This window comes from Tiliqua scincoides, chromosome 2, assembly GCF_035046505.1.
Source record: "Tiliqua scincoides isolate rTilSci1 chromosome 2, rTilSci1.hap2, whole genome shotgun sequence".
NCBI lineage: Eukaryota > Metazoa > Chordata > Lepidosauria > Squamata > Scincidae > Tiliqua > Tiliqua scincoides.
In genome coordinates, this window is record NC_089822.1 from 34,598,569 (window position 1) to 34,613,220 (window position 14,652).

Here is a 14,652-nt window from a genome sequence, read left to right on the forward strand (position 1 = left end):
TGAGAATACATCAGAAGGAGCAGACAACCTGCTTGGTGCTGTAGGTGATTTTTCTTTTTTCTTTTTTTTTGTTTCCTGGCATTCTGGTGTGCCGTGCTGGAAGAGGTCAATCAAACACAAAAGTACTTACAAACATCTGGACTAAGCCTAGAGCACTGCACAGTGAAAATGGGTGCTTTGCAATTGTTCCTTAATGAACAGCGCACTGCCTTTGTGGAGAAAGCCATAATGTTTGCAACCACAGAGTGTGAGGAACTGGACATTGTCATAGAAAAAAGACCAAGATTTCAAAAAAGAATGCCCGGAGAGAAAGCTAGGGATGCTAGCCTTACAATACAAGAGGAAAATAGAAGAGCAATGCTGGTATGCCTGGACCATTTTCTTAAAGAATTGGAGATTCGGAAAGAATCAATGTCTAGTGTAATGTCATTCTTTGCTATCATACAGCCAACGTCTCTGATATTTGCCACAGTGGAAGAATTACAAAGACTTCCAGTACATATTTTAAAATATGAAAATGATAATAATTCGTTTATTTTAGAAGTATGTATTTATTTTATCTATTATTCATTTTAAAATATAAAAATAATTATTCATTTATTTAAAATTAATAAAGAAACATTTCAATGTGTTTAAATTTGATGTAATTTCCGGGGGCAGGGGGCTACAAAATCTTATTTGCACTGGGTAGCAACTGGGCTAGCTACACCACTGGTGCAAGGACAGAATTTTTCTTTGGTCAGTCATTATGAAGATATTTTTTCAAGTATATGAAAGAGTCTCTGGATTAACTGAAATAGAAAAAACAAAATAGGTTGCAGCCTAAGCAGGGAACCCAGTAACGATGGTTATGTAGAGATTCCCTTAAATTTCTTCAAGTATCATTAAACTTATCCATAGAAATGCTATAGTTGTCCAGTCAGCAGTACTATGCAATTCAGTTTCTCCTCTGAGTGGCTGTAGTGCCACAGGGTTAACTCATTCTCCCTGGCCAATTTAGTCCTTGGTTCCTCTATGAAATGAACAACAAGGGAACTAATTAATGCTAGTTTTTGATTATGTAAATGCCATCAATTAATTTTCTATAGGCCATTATACAGTAATAACATTTTGCTAATATCAACCTGGGCCAAATTTGGACTGGTGACCTAGCAATAAAAGACTTTGTTTTCCATTATCAATTCCCTGAACTGCTAACTGTTTCGATAATCTTCATTACATTGGCAGCTATCCACATCTTGCTTGCCTCAGTTTCATTGGTTTAACCTTGGATGTACATGAGTCTTTGCAACAGCTCACCAGTAAAAGGCCATTTGAACTTGTCAGGTAAACAGGCTTAGGCTGAAATCCTTTGCTCACTTTCCTGAGAGTAAATCTCATGGAAAAGAATGGGACATTTTTGATTAAGCATGTGTAGGATTACTCTGTTAGCTAGATTTTTGAGACTCTTGTGCCTTCTTCCAAGATTATATACGTATATATGGTAAGGAGTGAGAATTAAAGTAGCAATTTAGGGAGGTTGTCTATAATCAGTAAACACAGGACTCCATTGTGTTTCAGGATAGTTTAGATTCAAGGCTAGTTCATTCCACTTATCATTTTACTGTTGCATTCTATTCCTCTGCTCTACATCTTGAGTATTTACTTAGCATATGTTTATCTTCAGTATCAGATTATGGCTCATCCTGCTATCCTACGCAGACATTCCTGTTTTTATTTTTCACGGATATCACATTTTCCCAGTATTTAAAACACCATGTATTGTTGCTGGGCAAGTAACATTCTTTCTCTAGCAAATAGGACTATTGCAATTTGGAATGCTGTCTAGAAAGTAGTAAAGCCAGTGTAACATAGTTCTCAGAATTCCGTTTTATGCACGCGCATCAAGTACAGCATTTTGTAATTAGAATAAAAGGAATCTATTTAGGGTGACCATATAGATAGGTTCTTCAGTTTCCACAATACAGGTCCAGCCTATTTATACATGGATTTTTTATACACGGTTTTCACTCAACATGAATGGCCCCTGGAAATGAGAAAGAATGTGCTGATCCCTGCAGAAGGGGAAAAATACATCCCTTTAAAATCACTTTTAAAAACTGAACAGTCCTCCTCCCTTGTTTGGCTGGTTTGCCCTGGTCCTAGGCAGGAGCTGTTGGCTGCACAGCCTCCTGCCTCACCTCTCTTTCTGCTCTGCCTGTCATCACTGGCCTCCCACCTCTTATGGGGCTTTCTGCTTCCTCTTGCCCCTCCCCTTCCTGCCTTAGGGATTGAAACCTGCTGGCAGCTGCTGGCCCTTAAGCATTCCTGGCCCCACCCCTGGTGTCCATTGGCCCAGTTTGGGGCCTTGGCTGCTGCTCTCTGCCTTCTGGGACCCCTGCCCTGGTAAGTCGGGCTCCGTGGGGAGCAGGGGAACCCCGACAGGGATGTTTGGGTAATTTTTTTATACAGATCAGTAACTGTTTGGGAGGGTTAGGAGAGTTCTTTATTTAAATAAATGTTTAAAATTATACTTATTGTAAAGTCTTAATTTACTTACTTGATTGATTTAATTTTGTCATATGGGAATGTTAAAATTTTCCTGTTTGATTATGTCACTTCTGGCCATGAAATCACTTCCAGGTTAATGACATCACTTCCGGAGGGTCCAGACAGATTGTCATTCTAAAACAGTGGGTCCTGGTGTAAAAAGTTTGAGAACTACTGTTCTATAATGTTTATCAGAATTAAATTTCATTTAACAAAGGTCCTTTCCAATTCTAATTGAAAGCCTCCTCTTTTCAGGTTCAACTGATTTTATTGCTTTTCAGTTCAGCATGGCTGGGGCATTAACACTGAACATTCAGAATTGCCCTAATGTCCGTTTCTTTTTCTATTTGTGAAGGAGGTTTTAATTATATTTTCATTTTTTTTTAAATAGCAAAAAGAGTGCTATTTTATCATTTTAAGAAACACATTTTTTTTAATGAGAAGAATGAGAAATGAAAAAGACACTGACCCAATAATTCAGAAAGGCTGTTCAGCACTAATGTCCTAGCTATTGTGAAGTAATTAAACCAGTAAAATCTGCAAAGAAGAGAATTTCTTCTTTGCCACAGGAGCCATGAAAACCTTCATAGAAGTTTGTCTATCTAATGCTGGTTGCACTAGAGCTGTGTTGGAGTTTTATTAGAAAAAATATGCCCTCAAACCAGATCTGAAAAAAGACCAGCTAGTAATACAGAAAACGCTGCAAGTCAACAATTTGGAAATAATATCATGGGAATGTTTTGTAGAAAGCCTTTGAACAATTTCAGAGAATAGAGCTTGTGTGGACGAACCCAAAAGAGGTGAAACGGAGAGGTCAGTAGAGGAGAGTAGGAGAGGCCAGGAGGCCATTGCAAGAATGAAAACATGAGTGAAGGAGATCTGACTGCAGTGTGGCTTCACACACTGATGAGTCCATAGCTAGATCTATCTCAGAAGTAGGGGAGCTATCTGCTCCGTGTTTTAGAATTTGTGAGTGGTGTTATATTGTCATTGATAAACCTTTTGTTGCCAGTTCCAAGGCATAATCTTTTCCAGAAATCTGTCTTGCCTAGAAAGATTTTCACACATTTTTGATTCAGTCTAACAGCTGAGTGGAATATTATATTTTTTGCTCAGATTGGCACTCTTTTCTCAGTTCACTAGTATGGATAGCAGATGGTAACATCCTTGTATGAATTTGTAGTTTGGACTGTTCTACTGCAGAAATAAAACAAAAGAAGCTGGGAAATATTTTTAATGCTCTTCTGCCTCCTCTTGTTCAGTTCAGTGCATGTTATTGTGTTGTACACAGTTCACCCTCAATAGTATGTCATTTTTAGAAACTGATTTGCACATTTTTTTTTCAGTTTGGGGAATAAATTTCTGTGTATCAATACAGACATCAACATCCTGGGTGAATTTAAAAGGCACAGAACTGAGGAGACCCATGTCAGGTGCCTTGTGCAGAGGATTTGGTGGCAGACTTTGCCACTGTCCCTGCCCATCCTGGGCCCGATCCTCCCCTTGGTCCACCCTCCCTCTGCCTCCCCCTTGGTAAACCTCATTACTGGCTGGCAGGAGCACTTACTGCTGTTCACTCCGGTCTGGCGTCTTCCCAGCACTGAGGCCCAATGCTGACTGGCAGTTGCCTCTCCGCTGGCGCAGCCGTTTTTCCGCTGCCTGCGACACACCTTATGGCACTTACACAACAGTAGTTGCCAGGGCACCACACCAGCATGCCCCTGCATAGGATTGGGCCTTTAGTCTCACAAGAAGTCTATTTGTTTACAGACTCAGATTTCCAAAGTTCATTATAGTATTTCCAAGTCTAAATACAGAATTACAGAATTTGCAGAATTACATCTTTTTATTGGCAAGTGAGCCCCAGGTAGACCACAGCTGCGATACAAGGACATCTGCAAGAGGGATCTGAAGGCCTTAGGGATGGACCTCAACAAGTGGGAAACCCTGGCCTCTGAGCGGCCCGCTTGGAGGCAGGCTGTGCAGCATGGCCTTTCCCAGTTTGAAGAGACACTTTGCCAACAGTCTGAGGCTAAGAGACAAAGAAGGAAGGCCCATAGCCAGGGAGACAGACCAGGGACAGACTGCACTTGCTCCCGGTGTGGAAGGGATTGTCACTCCCGGATTGGCCTTTTCAGCCACACTAGACGCTGTGCCAGAACCACCTTTCAGAGCGCGATACCATAGTCTTTCGAGACTGAAGGTTGCCAATATATATAAGAGCCTCAGGTATCTGCTGCATCGTATTTTCCTGTGTATACAGATGTGGAAAAGACTCCTGTGTTTGTAGAAGAGTAACATGAGAATTGACATCTGTTGTAGAAAATTTTGATAGTACTTCAAAGCTGTGAGAGAACATCCAGCGGCTTGATGCCTTTATAAGATAAAGCAGTGGTTCTCAAATATTTTTGCGCTGGGACCCACTTTTTAGCATGACAGCCTGTCTGGGACCTGCTGGAAGTGACGTCATAGCCAGAAATGACATTGTCAAGCAAATTAAAATAATTATAAATAATTAAAGTATAGCAAGTAATTAAATAAGGGGAGATGAGATGCAGAAGCCAGCCCTGTTCCACCAAGTGAATTCTTTCGATAGTCTGCCTGCAATAAGATAACCTCCACCGCCCCCCAAAAAAATCAGTAAGATTTTCAGCCGTACCCAGTGCCCAATTTAAGTTCTTATATTTAAACCATATCACTATCAGGACCCACCTAAGTTTACAAGTCTTAAAAAGAAAAAAAATCACCTTACCAGCTCAAGCCAGTGGCGAACCCACCCAGTCCTGTGCCTGGGGCAAAGGTCCACAAAGCCACCCCCCCCCCCACTCACTTGTAGTGAGATGGAGTCTCCAGGACCCACCGGAGACACCTCCTAAAGCTTCCCCGCGGTCTTAAACTGTGCTTCCAGCAAACCGGAAGCACAGTTTCCGACTGCATCGGGAGCCTCAATGAGGCTTCCCACACAGTCCTAAAGGCTCATGGACTCGCCCCCCCCCAGGGGCATTTGCCTTGTTCACAAAGTGCTAGATCTGCTGCTGGCTCAAGCCTCTGTTTTTATCCTTTTAAGTGTTAGGGGTGTACCTTCTGGAGTATTTGCTGACTTCTGCTTTCATCAGATCAGGACCATTCTAGTGATCTCGCATTCCCCTTTGCTGATTTTAACACAAGTCAAGGCATAGTTGCTTACTCATGAGTAAATGCAACCATGTAGCTTATTTTCGCTTTCCATAGGACTCAATACATTTGTCAATGCAGAGGGAGGGACTTCCTTCTTGAGTGTTTTTTGGGGGCTACATTGATCAGTGTGGGATTCCTCTCGGCCTGCCCTTTGCAGTGGATCAAGGCGTAGTTGCCTACTTGTGAATAAACAAGCAATGTGGCTCGGTTTCACTTTCCATAGGGCTCCACGAATTTTCCTTCTCAGCTCTCTGCTTGTCTGTTTCAGCTTCACGACCCTCCAACAATCAGGTTGGTGACCCACAATTTGAGAAGCTCTGAGATAGATAATGGGGGGAAAAGCAACTAGTCTTACAGGCAGCCATGATTATTTTCCTGATAACTGTAGAATAGCCAAGTCCTGCAAAATTCTATATCCTTGTTACTCATCTAGAATAAACTCGTTAGGGTTGGAGTATATCAAGTTCTAGTAAATATATAACAATTGAGAGGTTTGCAGCAGAGATCTCTGAGGAGTAGTCTTATAAAAAAATACTACCTGAATATAGGAATATGATCAAAATGTATGCTCTGTGTTAACCCTTCAGATGCTGATTCTGATTCTCATAGAGACTAATATAACCCCTGTAGTACATATCAGTGGGACTAGTCTTTAAGATAGCCTCCAAATCATGGATAATAAACATGAAAGGTACGCTGCCTCTGTTACATCCCTAGTCAAACTACCAAAGGACTTGCAGTGTCCCTTAAGGATTACACATTTTATATATATCCAACAACTTTAATCCCTTATTTAATCCCCTTTAACTTTTGTTTTTCCCAATAGCTCATTTTGTTTTATTGCCATCTTGACAGTGAGTTTGTATTATTCAGCATAAGCTAAAGATGTTCTTGAAGAGTACCTCACGTTCTCATCTTGTTGTTTAATGTTTCTGGAATGATATTCAGATAATTCAAGGTTATGGCTGTACACTGTTGGATTTCATATTGGGAAGAAGCAGGCAAATCATTTTCAGATTTTGTCTATTAGTTAGCACAAAATTCCTAAGAGGTTTAGGGCCCAATTCTATCCAACTTTCCAGCACTGGTGCAGCTGCAATGCAGCCCTGATGTAAGGGAACAAATGTTCCCTTACCTTGAGGAGTCTTCTGTGACTGACCCCCCACCAAAGAATGGAGCGCACACCCCATTGGCACAGCTGCACCGGGACTGGAAAATTGGGTAGGATTGGGCCCTTAGTCTGCCACCTTTGTGCATGTACTAAAGCAAGGAGCTATCAGCAAAAGATACAGGACCAGCTTCCCATCATTACAATTTCCAGGCAACCACCAAATTAGCTCAGTGCAGGTCTTGCACCACAGACCTATGCATGCCTGCTCAATCTTGTTGTGTTCACTGGGGTTTACTTCTAGGAAAGTGTGTATAAGGTCGCAATTATAGACAACTTGAATCTTTGCAACAGAGTCTTGACATTTGTGACCATGCATTTTTAACAATTACTGGTGCTTTTCTCTGCTGCTGCCTTGGAAAATATTTGCATTATCTATAGCAGTGGTTCTCACACATTTAGCACTGAGACCCACTTTTTAGAATGAGAATCTTGTCGGAACCCACCAGAAGTGATTTCATGACCGGAAGTGACATAATCAAGTGGGAACATTTTTAGCAATCCTGGGCTGCACTCCTACCTTCACTTACCCAGGAGTAAGCCCCATTAACTATCACGTTAAAAGTATATACATAGTAGCCTGTTAAAAGTACAGATCTCCCCAAATGCAGTCACATCTAATGGTAGCATTAAGTCTAATATATTCAAAATAAAATATTGAAATGAATGGGGAACCACCTGAAATCGGCTTGCGACCCACCTAGTGGGTCCCAACCCACAGTTTGAGAAACACTGATCTATAGTATTTTCTAATTTGTATATGCATGTCTATGGGACATATAATAAAAGTATGGCCTGTTTAAATGTATTCAGTGTTAACATAGCCCATGGCATCACAGATCAATAGACTAGCCTATGAGCATGGTTCAGTGGAGAGAATTTTAGATTTGGATTTAGAAGATCTGAAGTCAAGTGTCACTTTGTGCTCTAGACTTATTTCTTGGCCTTGGGCAAATTGCTTCCTCATGACTTCAGTTTCTCAGCTTTAAAATGGGATTCTTAACTTACATTGCAGGATTGTTATGAGAACAAATGTAATAGCTATTTTAAATGACTTTCTATACTGAAACTTTCTATAAATTATTTAAAAGATTATGCTTCCTTTCAGGAACATCCATTACTTGGGCAGACTTTCTTTGTACTTCATCCCTGCCGGACAAATGAATTTATGTCTTCGGTACTATCCAGTTCACGTAAAGAAAACAGGTAAGGGGCATTGGTTCTTTGACCTATTGGAGTCTTCTACTTGCCCTTAGGTAACATTAAAAATAGAGGTAGATTTGTATGTGCATTTGTGATGATGAACTACTCCTAAGTCCCCTGGGGGCTGGGGATTAGAATAGGCACTCAGTTTGGCTGTACTTGTCGTAAGAGGCGACTAAACAGCCACCGGGTAGATGGGACTCGTCAGCCTGGGAAGGCAGCTCATCTGAGAGAAGGAAAACTCTGATCCCAAACCTCCACTGCCTTGTGGCTACATCCAGTTATGGAAAAGGCTTCAGGAGTCAACCTCGAGGCAAAATCCAGAGCTGGAGTCCCTGAGGCAGTTCGTGGCTGAACACAGTCACGTTCTGGCAACTCCTGCGACGCCGCTGGAACCAACCGTATTGGCCTCTGCCTTTCCATTGGACCATTTCAGCGACGTGGAGAGGGGGGATTTGCTGCATGGGTAACAGCCTATCCTCCATACCTACTTTACCCAGGCTTCACGCACTGGAGAGGACACTCTGTTCCAGAACCACAATTCAGAGCGTGACACCATAGTCTTCCGAGACTGAAGGATGCCTAAGAACTCCAAGTTTTCTGTTGTCAGAGAAATTCAAGTTAGAAATAAGGCACATTCCAGTGTATTGTTCTATGGCTACCCAAATTGGGTGCAGGAAGAATTCTGGGATTTCTTTTTCACTGGTAAGTTTAGAGTCTATAACTTTTTCCCCCCAAAATGTGATTGCCACTTTTGAACAGAGCCCCATCTTTTAAAAATACAGATAAAAGAGCAGAAGGTTTAGTTCAGATTTATGCTAATGCAATGGCATGAGCACAGGAGATCTTTTCCATCCCCTGTGCTCTGCTACAGTCTCTGACCCATCTTACACTTAAAAATTACTCCTGAGCATTGGTGGGCTCCTGGGAAACACATTGGATGCAGTGAAGGGAAAGGGGAGAATTCCTGAAAGTGACTGAAAGCATTTTCTATAAGTGAATATCTAACTATGGAAAATTCCCCTGCTGTCCCCTGTACTCATTCATGGTGTCTCCTGGCCCTCAGGAGTAACTTTTTGAGGGGCTGTAGTGGGGAAGAATGGGCAAGGAAGATTTGTTGCTTTAATCTGGATCCAATTTATTAATTCAGTGGTATTCACAACGCCCCAGCCTGAGAGTCCTGGTCCCTTTCCCCTTAAGGGTCTGGGGCAGCCAGGAGGCAGGGAGGCGGCAGCGGCGCAGGAGGCAGGAAGCTGGGGGGGGGGACTGCAGGGGCTTGGTGCACTTGCCCAAACCCCCTGCAGCCTCCCGGGGGTGCGGGGAGCCCTGCATGACCTTCGGCAGGGCTCCCCAGGTCAGGGAAGGTGACAGCGGAGCGATCACGCCCTGCTCCGCTAAACTGGAAGCGGTGCACAATCGCTCCACTTCCCCTTTTGACCGGGCTGCAGGGACTGTGGTGCACTCTCCAGTCCCTGCAGCAGCTGTCCCTGGCTGCGGGGAGCCGGGCACGAGCACCTGCAGGGCTCCTCGGGTCAGGGAAAGTGAGAGTGGGGTGCGATTGCTCTGCTGTCACCTTCCCTGACCCGGGGAGTCCTGCCAACGGTTGCGTCGGGCTCCCTGCACCCCTGGGGGGCTGCAGGGGGCTTGAGCAAGTGCACCAAGCCCCTGCAGCCCCCCTGAGTGGCGCAATCTTGGGGATTGTGCCGCTGCCTCACCCCTGCCCCCGCAAAGACTTACTGTGGGATTCAAACTCCCTGCAAGTTTGAAAACCGCAGCATTAATTATTATAAAAATCATAAACTATGGTACACCATCCATTCTTTGTCCAGAAAAACACAGTCCCACACAAGCCAAAGTTGTGTAGAGGCTTCTTTGGGAACAGCCACCACCATCCAGAAGCAAAATTCAATCTGGGAGAATTCCCTAACTGAAAATCTGATACTTCAAAAGGAGTGCTACTCCATTCGTATTAGGTCCCCTAGCACCACCTTATGAAATCTGCTGTGCAGGGAGGACCAGAACTAGCACAAAACAGTACCCCTTTCCTCCACCCCACCAGTCTATCCAAAAAGATATCACAGCTGATGATACTGAAAACTGCTGATAAGTCTGGCAGAACCAATGGGGCATACTTTCCCTGTCCAGAGCTTCAGTTTAATTAGTCCTCATCCAGTCTATGATAGATTCTAGACATTGATTCAGCACTTCCACCATGTCACCAGTGTCTGCTGAAAAGGACATATAGTGCTAGGTTTCATTGGTGTGCTGTTGGCACCGCACTCAGTGGTTTCATGAATGTAGAACATGGGAGACAAGCTGGAATCCTGCCGGACCCTAAAGCATGGAAGCCATGGGGCACTTCTGGAATTGGTTGTCTGAGTAAGAGCACAATTGTTGAAGCATAGTGCCTTTTATCTATGATCTAAGGCAGGGGTGCCAAACATTTTGTCAGGAGGGCCACATCATCTTTCTGACACTGTGTCGGGGGCCATTTTTCATTTTTAATGAAATGAAAATGCCATTCATTTTAATTCATTAAAAATGAATAAATTTGCATTTAAAATTTGAATAAATTTACATAAATGAATTTTTTAGAGATTGAATTTATATGAATGAATGAAGTTCTTGCAGTAGCTCAAGGCCTTTAAAAGGGCTTGCACAAAGCATGGCTAGCCTTTCCTTTGCTGCCACTGCTGCATCACAGACATAGAAGAGCAAGTAGTGGAGCGAGTCCTCATCCCACAGCTCAGGAGAGAAGTCGAACAGTCGTCCTCATGCTGAGAGCAGTTGTGTCAGGCCAGCATGGGCTCCAGCAAGTCTCCGGAGGCTCATTGGAGACTGGGAGCTCTCCGAGGGCCAGATTGGGAGCCCCTGAGGGCTGCAAGTGGCCCCTGGGCCGGGGTTTGGGCACCCCTGATCTAAGGCATGGTGGACAAAATGCAAGACCCAGAGACTGCATATATCCCTGGGCACATTTTTGAATGAATTTTGAGAATTGCAGCTTTTGCTTTTGAAAGTCTTATCTCATGGTTGCAAAAGTAAAGATGAAAATGTGGTAGCAAAACATGCTAAAAGTACAGAAAGAAGTTCAAATAAAAAGTGGATTTGTAAATTTAGAAACTTAAAAGTTCTCTTCCTATCAATTCAGTTCTACAAGCTGAACTGATTAAAGCAGTGGTTCCCAAACCGGTGGGTTATGACCCACCAGGCAAGGAAGCACTTGTTTCTGCCCCTTTAAGGGATGGGGAAGACAGCAGTGCAATCCCTAAGATTTCGCTGCTGCCAGGGTGTTTTTTTCCACTTACCAGCAGTCAGGACTGGAGTCCTGGGTAGAGGTCCGGGAAGCCTTTTGCAGGGCTCCCTGCGCCTCCAAACACGTCAAAAAAGAAAGGGCACCTCCAATTTCATGACAAAAACCAGAAGTGCCAATTTTTTTTTAAAATGTTTGGAGGTGTGGGGTGCCCTGCAGAAGGCTACCTGGACTCTCCAGACCTCCCCCCCCCCCCCAGGACTCCAGTGCTGACTGCCGGTAAGTGGGGAAAAAACCCTCCCATCCCTGGCAGCAGCGCGATCCTGGGGGTTGTGTTGCTGTCGTAGCCCCTCTCCTGCATACACTTACAGTGCTCCCAACCCCCTTGTAGGAATTGGGGAAGCCCTGGGTTAGAGCACGCTGGTGCTTTGGAATACTCTGTCTAGTGTAGTCAGCCAGAGTCTAGCCCTGCCAGTGATCATGCAAAATGTGTCTGTTTAAGCAGACTTTGTTCCTGAAGTGGTTCAAGTCTGTAGTAGATTAAATCTTAACATGGATCAGATACTTCTACTAGTGCTGCTCTTTGTTTTCTGGTTGCTGTTTTTTTATGATATGTGTTAATGCATTGTGATAGAAAAGATAGGATATAAATCAGAGTCTTTCAGGAGTGACTTGCTGGGAGGTTACAGATAAAGTTAGCATCTCATCTGATCTCGGAAGCTAAGCAGGGTCAGGCCTGGTTAGTACTTGGATGGGAGACCACATGGGAATACCGGGTGCTGTAGGCTTATACCATAGTCTTTCGAGACTGAAGGTTGCCAACCATAGCAGTTTTGGATCATTGTACAAGTGGGCCGCATCAGTTGACTAAAATATATTTTGAGAAACTCAGCGTCCTGGTTTAGGATTATGAGCCAAATCACAGAGCTTTTAAGTACCTGATCTACATGTTCTCTGTAGAGACTATGCCTAGATTACTCTAGATTATTCTACAGTGCAAGACTCCTGCTCATGTGAACAGCATGATTCACATCATGAATCATCATGAAACAATTTTGCAAGGTCAGAATTGCCACTGTGGATTTTTCTTTGCCTGAGCTGGATAATAAATGCCTATAATGTTCCAGTGATTATCAAATTAAGTGGTAGTCATGTCAATTGGTACCCAAGCTTAATAAAGACTGTCTGCTACTGTGTATTACATTTTCGAACATAAAATTCATATTTTCTCTTGGTTTTTTAGGTGTACAAACTATATCATCTCATGGCTGAGTATTGTGGGCCCAGTAGTTGGTCTCAATTTACCTCTGAGTTATGCAAAAGCCATTTCTGAGCAGAGCACAAGTACTGATTAAAGAGGTACCACGGATCCTACTTAAATTACTGTATAAGCAATTTCACCCTTCTCTTCAGATTGCTAAAAACTTTTATGTCTGTTTCCCAATCAAGTAAAATAAAACTATTTTGTTTATTAATATATTATCATCATGGTGTCACTTTGATTTTTCTCTTGGCCATCCTTAATCTGTTTACTTTCCAAAATTGTGCAATGAATTTCTCTTTTCCATTTAAACTGTCAGCCCAATCCTGAGCTGCCCAATGCCCAGGGCTGCCTGGTGCCAAAAATGGCTGCCACTGCATCCTGCATACTCAGCAGGCAGTGCTGGAGGCTCCTCAGGAGAAAGGGACTTTTGTCCCCTTCCCCCAGGTAAGGCAAGTGGCCCACAATGGGGTACTCGATTCTATGGTGACCCAAGCATCAGCGAAGCTCTATTGGTTCCACCTTCCTCCTGCTCTGCTCCCTCCACCCGCACACCTGCTCCCCACCCTCCACCTGCTTCCCCCGCCCCAGAACGCCACCTCCTTGCCTCTCCCCTGCTCCCACCTATGTTTCCGCTGCCCGCACGAGCAGTGGAGCACCAGTGCTCCAAAGATGCTAGCCCAGCGCCTGCCAGCTCTGAGCTAGCACTGGTGCTGAGGACTGCAAAAGCGCCTTATGGCATGTTTATGACACTGCACGCTGGCGGTGAGTCGGCTTGCACTGCATAGGATTGGGCCCTGTATATGTTCCTTTATTGAAAAAGTTTAATTATTCAGGGTGGTTTTTGTTTTGTTTTTCTAAAATGCCATTTAGCTTATGCTTCTTGGTCTGTATACCAGAGAACCATTTAGTGTTCTGGGTTAGTGCCTGACCCCTCTTGTTGCTACTTTCTGCACTACCATACATAGTTTCTGCTTTGCAAAAACCCAGTGTTTAAGATTGGTGCAGACATAACAAAGGAACATCACTTAAAAGATTGGGAGCAAATCACAAAATGGCCCATTCTTCCCTTTTGCCCCGCCTTTTCCCTCTTCAGAGAGAATTAACCTTAAGTATTCCAATAGGAATGACACCCCCCTGGTTAAGACCAACCAGGGTTCCCACCTAACAAGGATTAGAAACTAGACATGGAAGTCCCCTGGCATGTCATTCTCAGTGTTTGGAGACAAGCATATGACTGTACAGTTCACCTGTTTGCTTTGGGTACTACTGTTACTTCACACTTCATGTTGCAAGTTTCAACTCTGTTTGCAAAGGTAACCTGCCTCATTGGTCCCAAGGGGGGGAAGTACTGCAGGGGGAAGGGTGAGCACCCAGGCAGGCTGAGCTGACGTCCCCACCTCTTCCAGTTTTACAGCTTCGCAGCCCCCCCCCCATGGAGTACAGGAACCTGCAGCACCTGGGGCCACAGCCCCAAGGTGGACTGGAGGAGTTCCAGGACCCACCTGGCACCGCAATTACCCCAGGGGGGCATGGGCCTACCATAAACCAATATGGGCCAGTCCAAGGGGGGAATGTCTGTGCTACCCCAGGTCCAAATTGAGGCCATGGTGCGATGGATTCTGGGGGAAGCCAGCAGCCCTGGGCCCATGGGGGGCAAGATGAAGCGTGAACGCCCCCCCCATCATCATCCAGCTCTGATTCCAGCAGCCCCAAGAGGGAGCCCCCCCCACGCAAGCGGCATAAGGCCAAGCGTGCAAAGGGCGAGTCAGACAAGCCCAACTGCCGCAAGCGAACCAAGGAACCCAGCAGGGCAGCTTCCTCAGACCCCTGGGAGTCAGACACCCCCGGCCCGTCTGAGGACTCCAGGAAGGAGGGGGAGCTCACTGATGATGACGAAGGGCCTCCAGAGGAAAGTTGGGGCAAGCTTTTCCCTTTGGACTTGTACCCACGTCTACTGGCTAAGGCAGCAGGCATCCTAGACTTAGGTAACGAAGGAGAAACTGAGGCAAGTGAAGCTTCAGAGCCTCGCAGACCCAGCTCCAAGTTCCTCCATCCCCAGAA

At 44.4% G+C, this 14,652-nt stretch overlaps 1 protein-coding gene across 5 annotated transcripts in view; it reads left to right on the forward strand.

Annotated features, from left to right (window-relative positions):
• The window catches only part of ATG10 (autophagy related 10), a 161,874-nt gene extending 149,062 nt beyond the window's left edge, over positions 1-12,812 (forward strand). For 4 of the 5 annotated variants that reach the window (XM_066618190.1, XM_066618189.1, XM_066618188.1 and 1 more), the window contains exons 6-7: positions 7,983-8,080; positions 12,571-12,812. In XM_066618190.1, the coding sequence (XP_066474287.1) occupies positions 7,983-8,080; positions 12,571-12,682 (210 nt within the window). In that variant the 3' untranslated portion in view covers positions 12,683-12,812. Of the gene's footprint in view, positions 1-7,982; positions 8,081-12,570 lie in introns of those variants that run through there. The other variant, XM_066618192.1, reaches the window with a different exon arrangement.
• Positions 12,813-14,652: the final 1,840 nt, after the last annotated feature.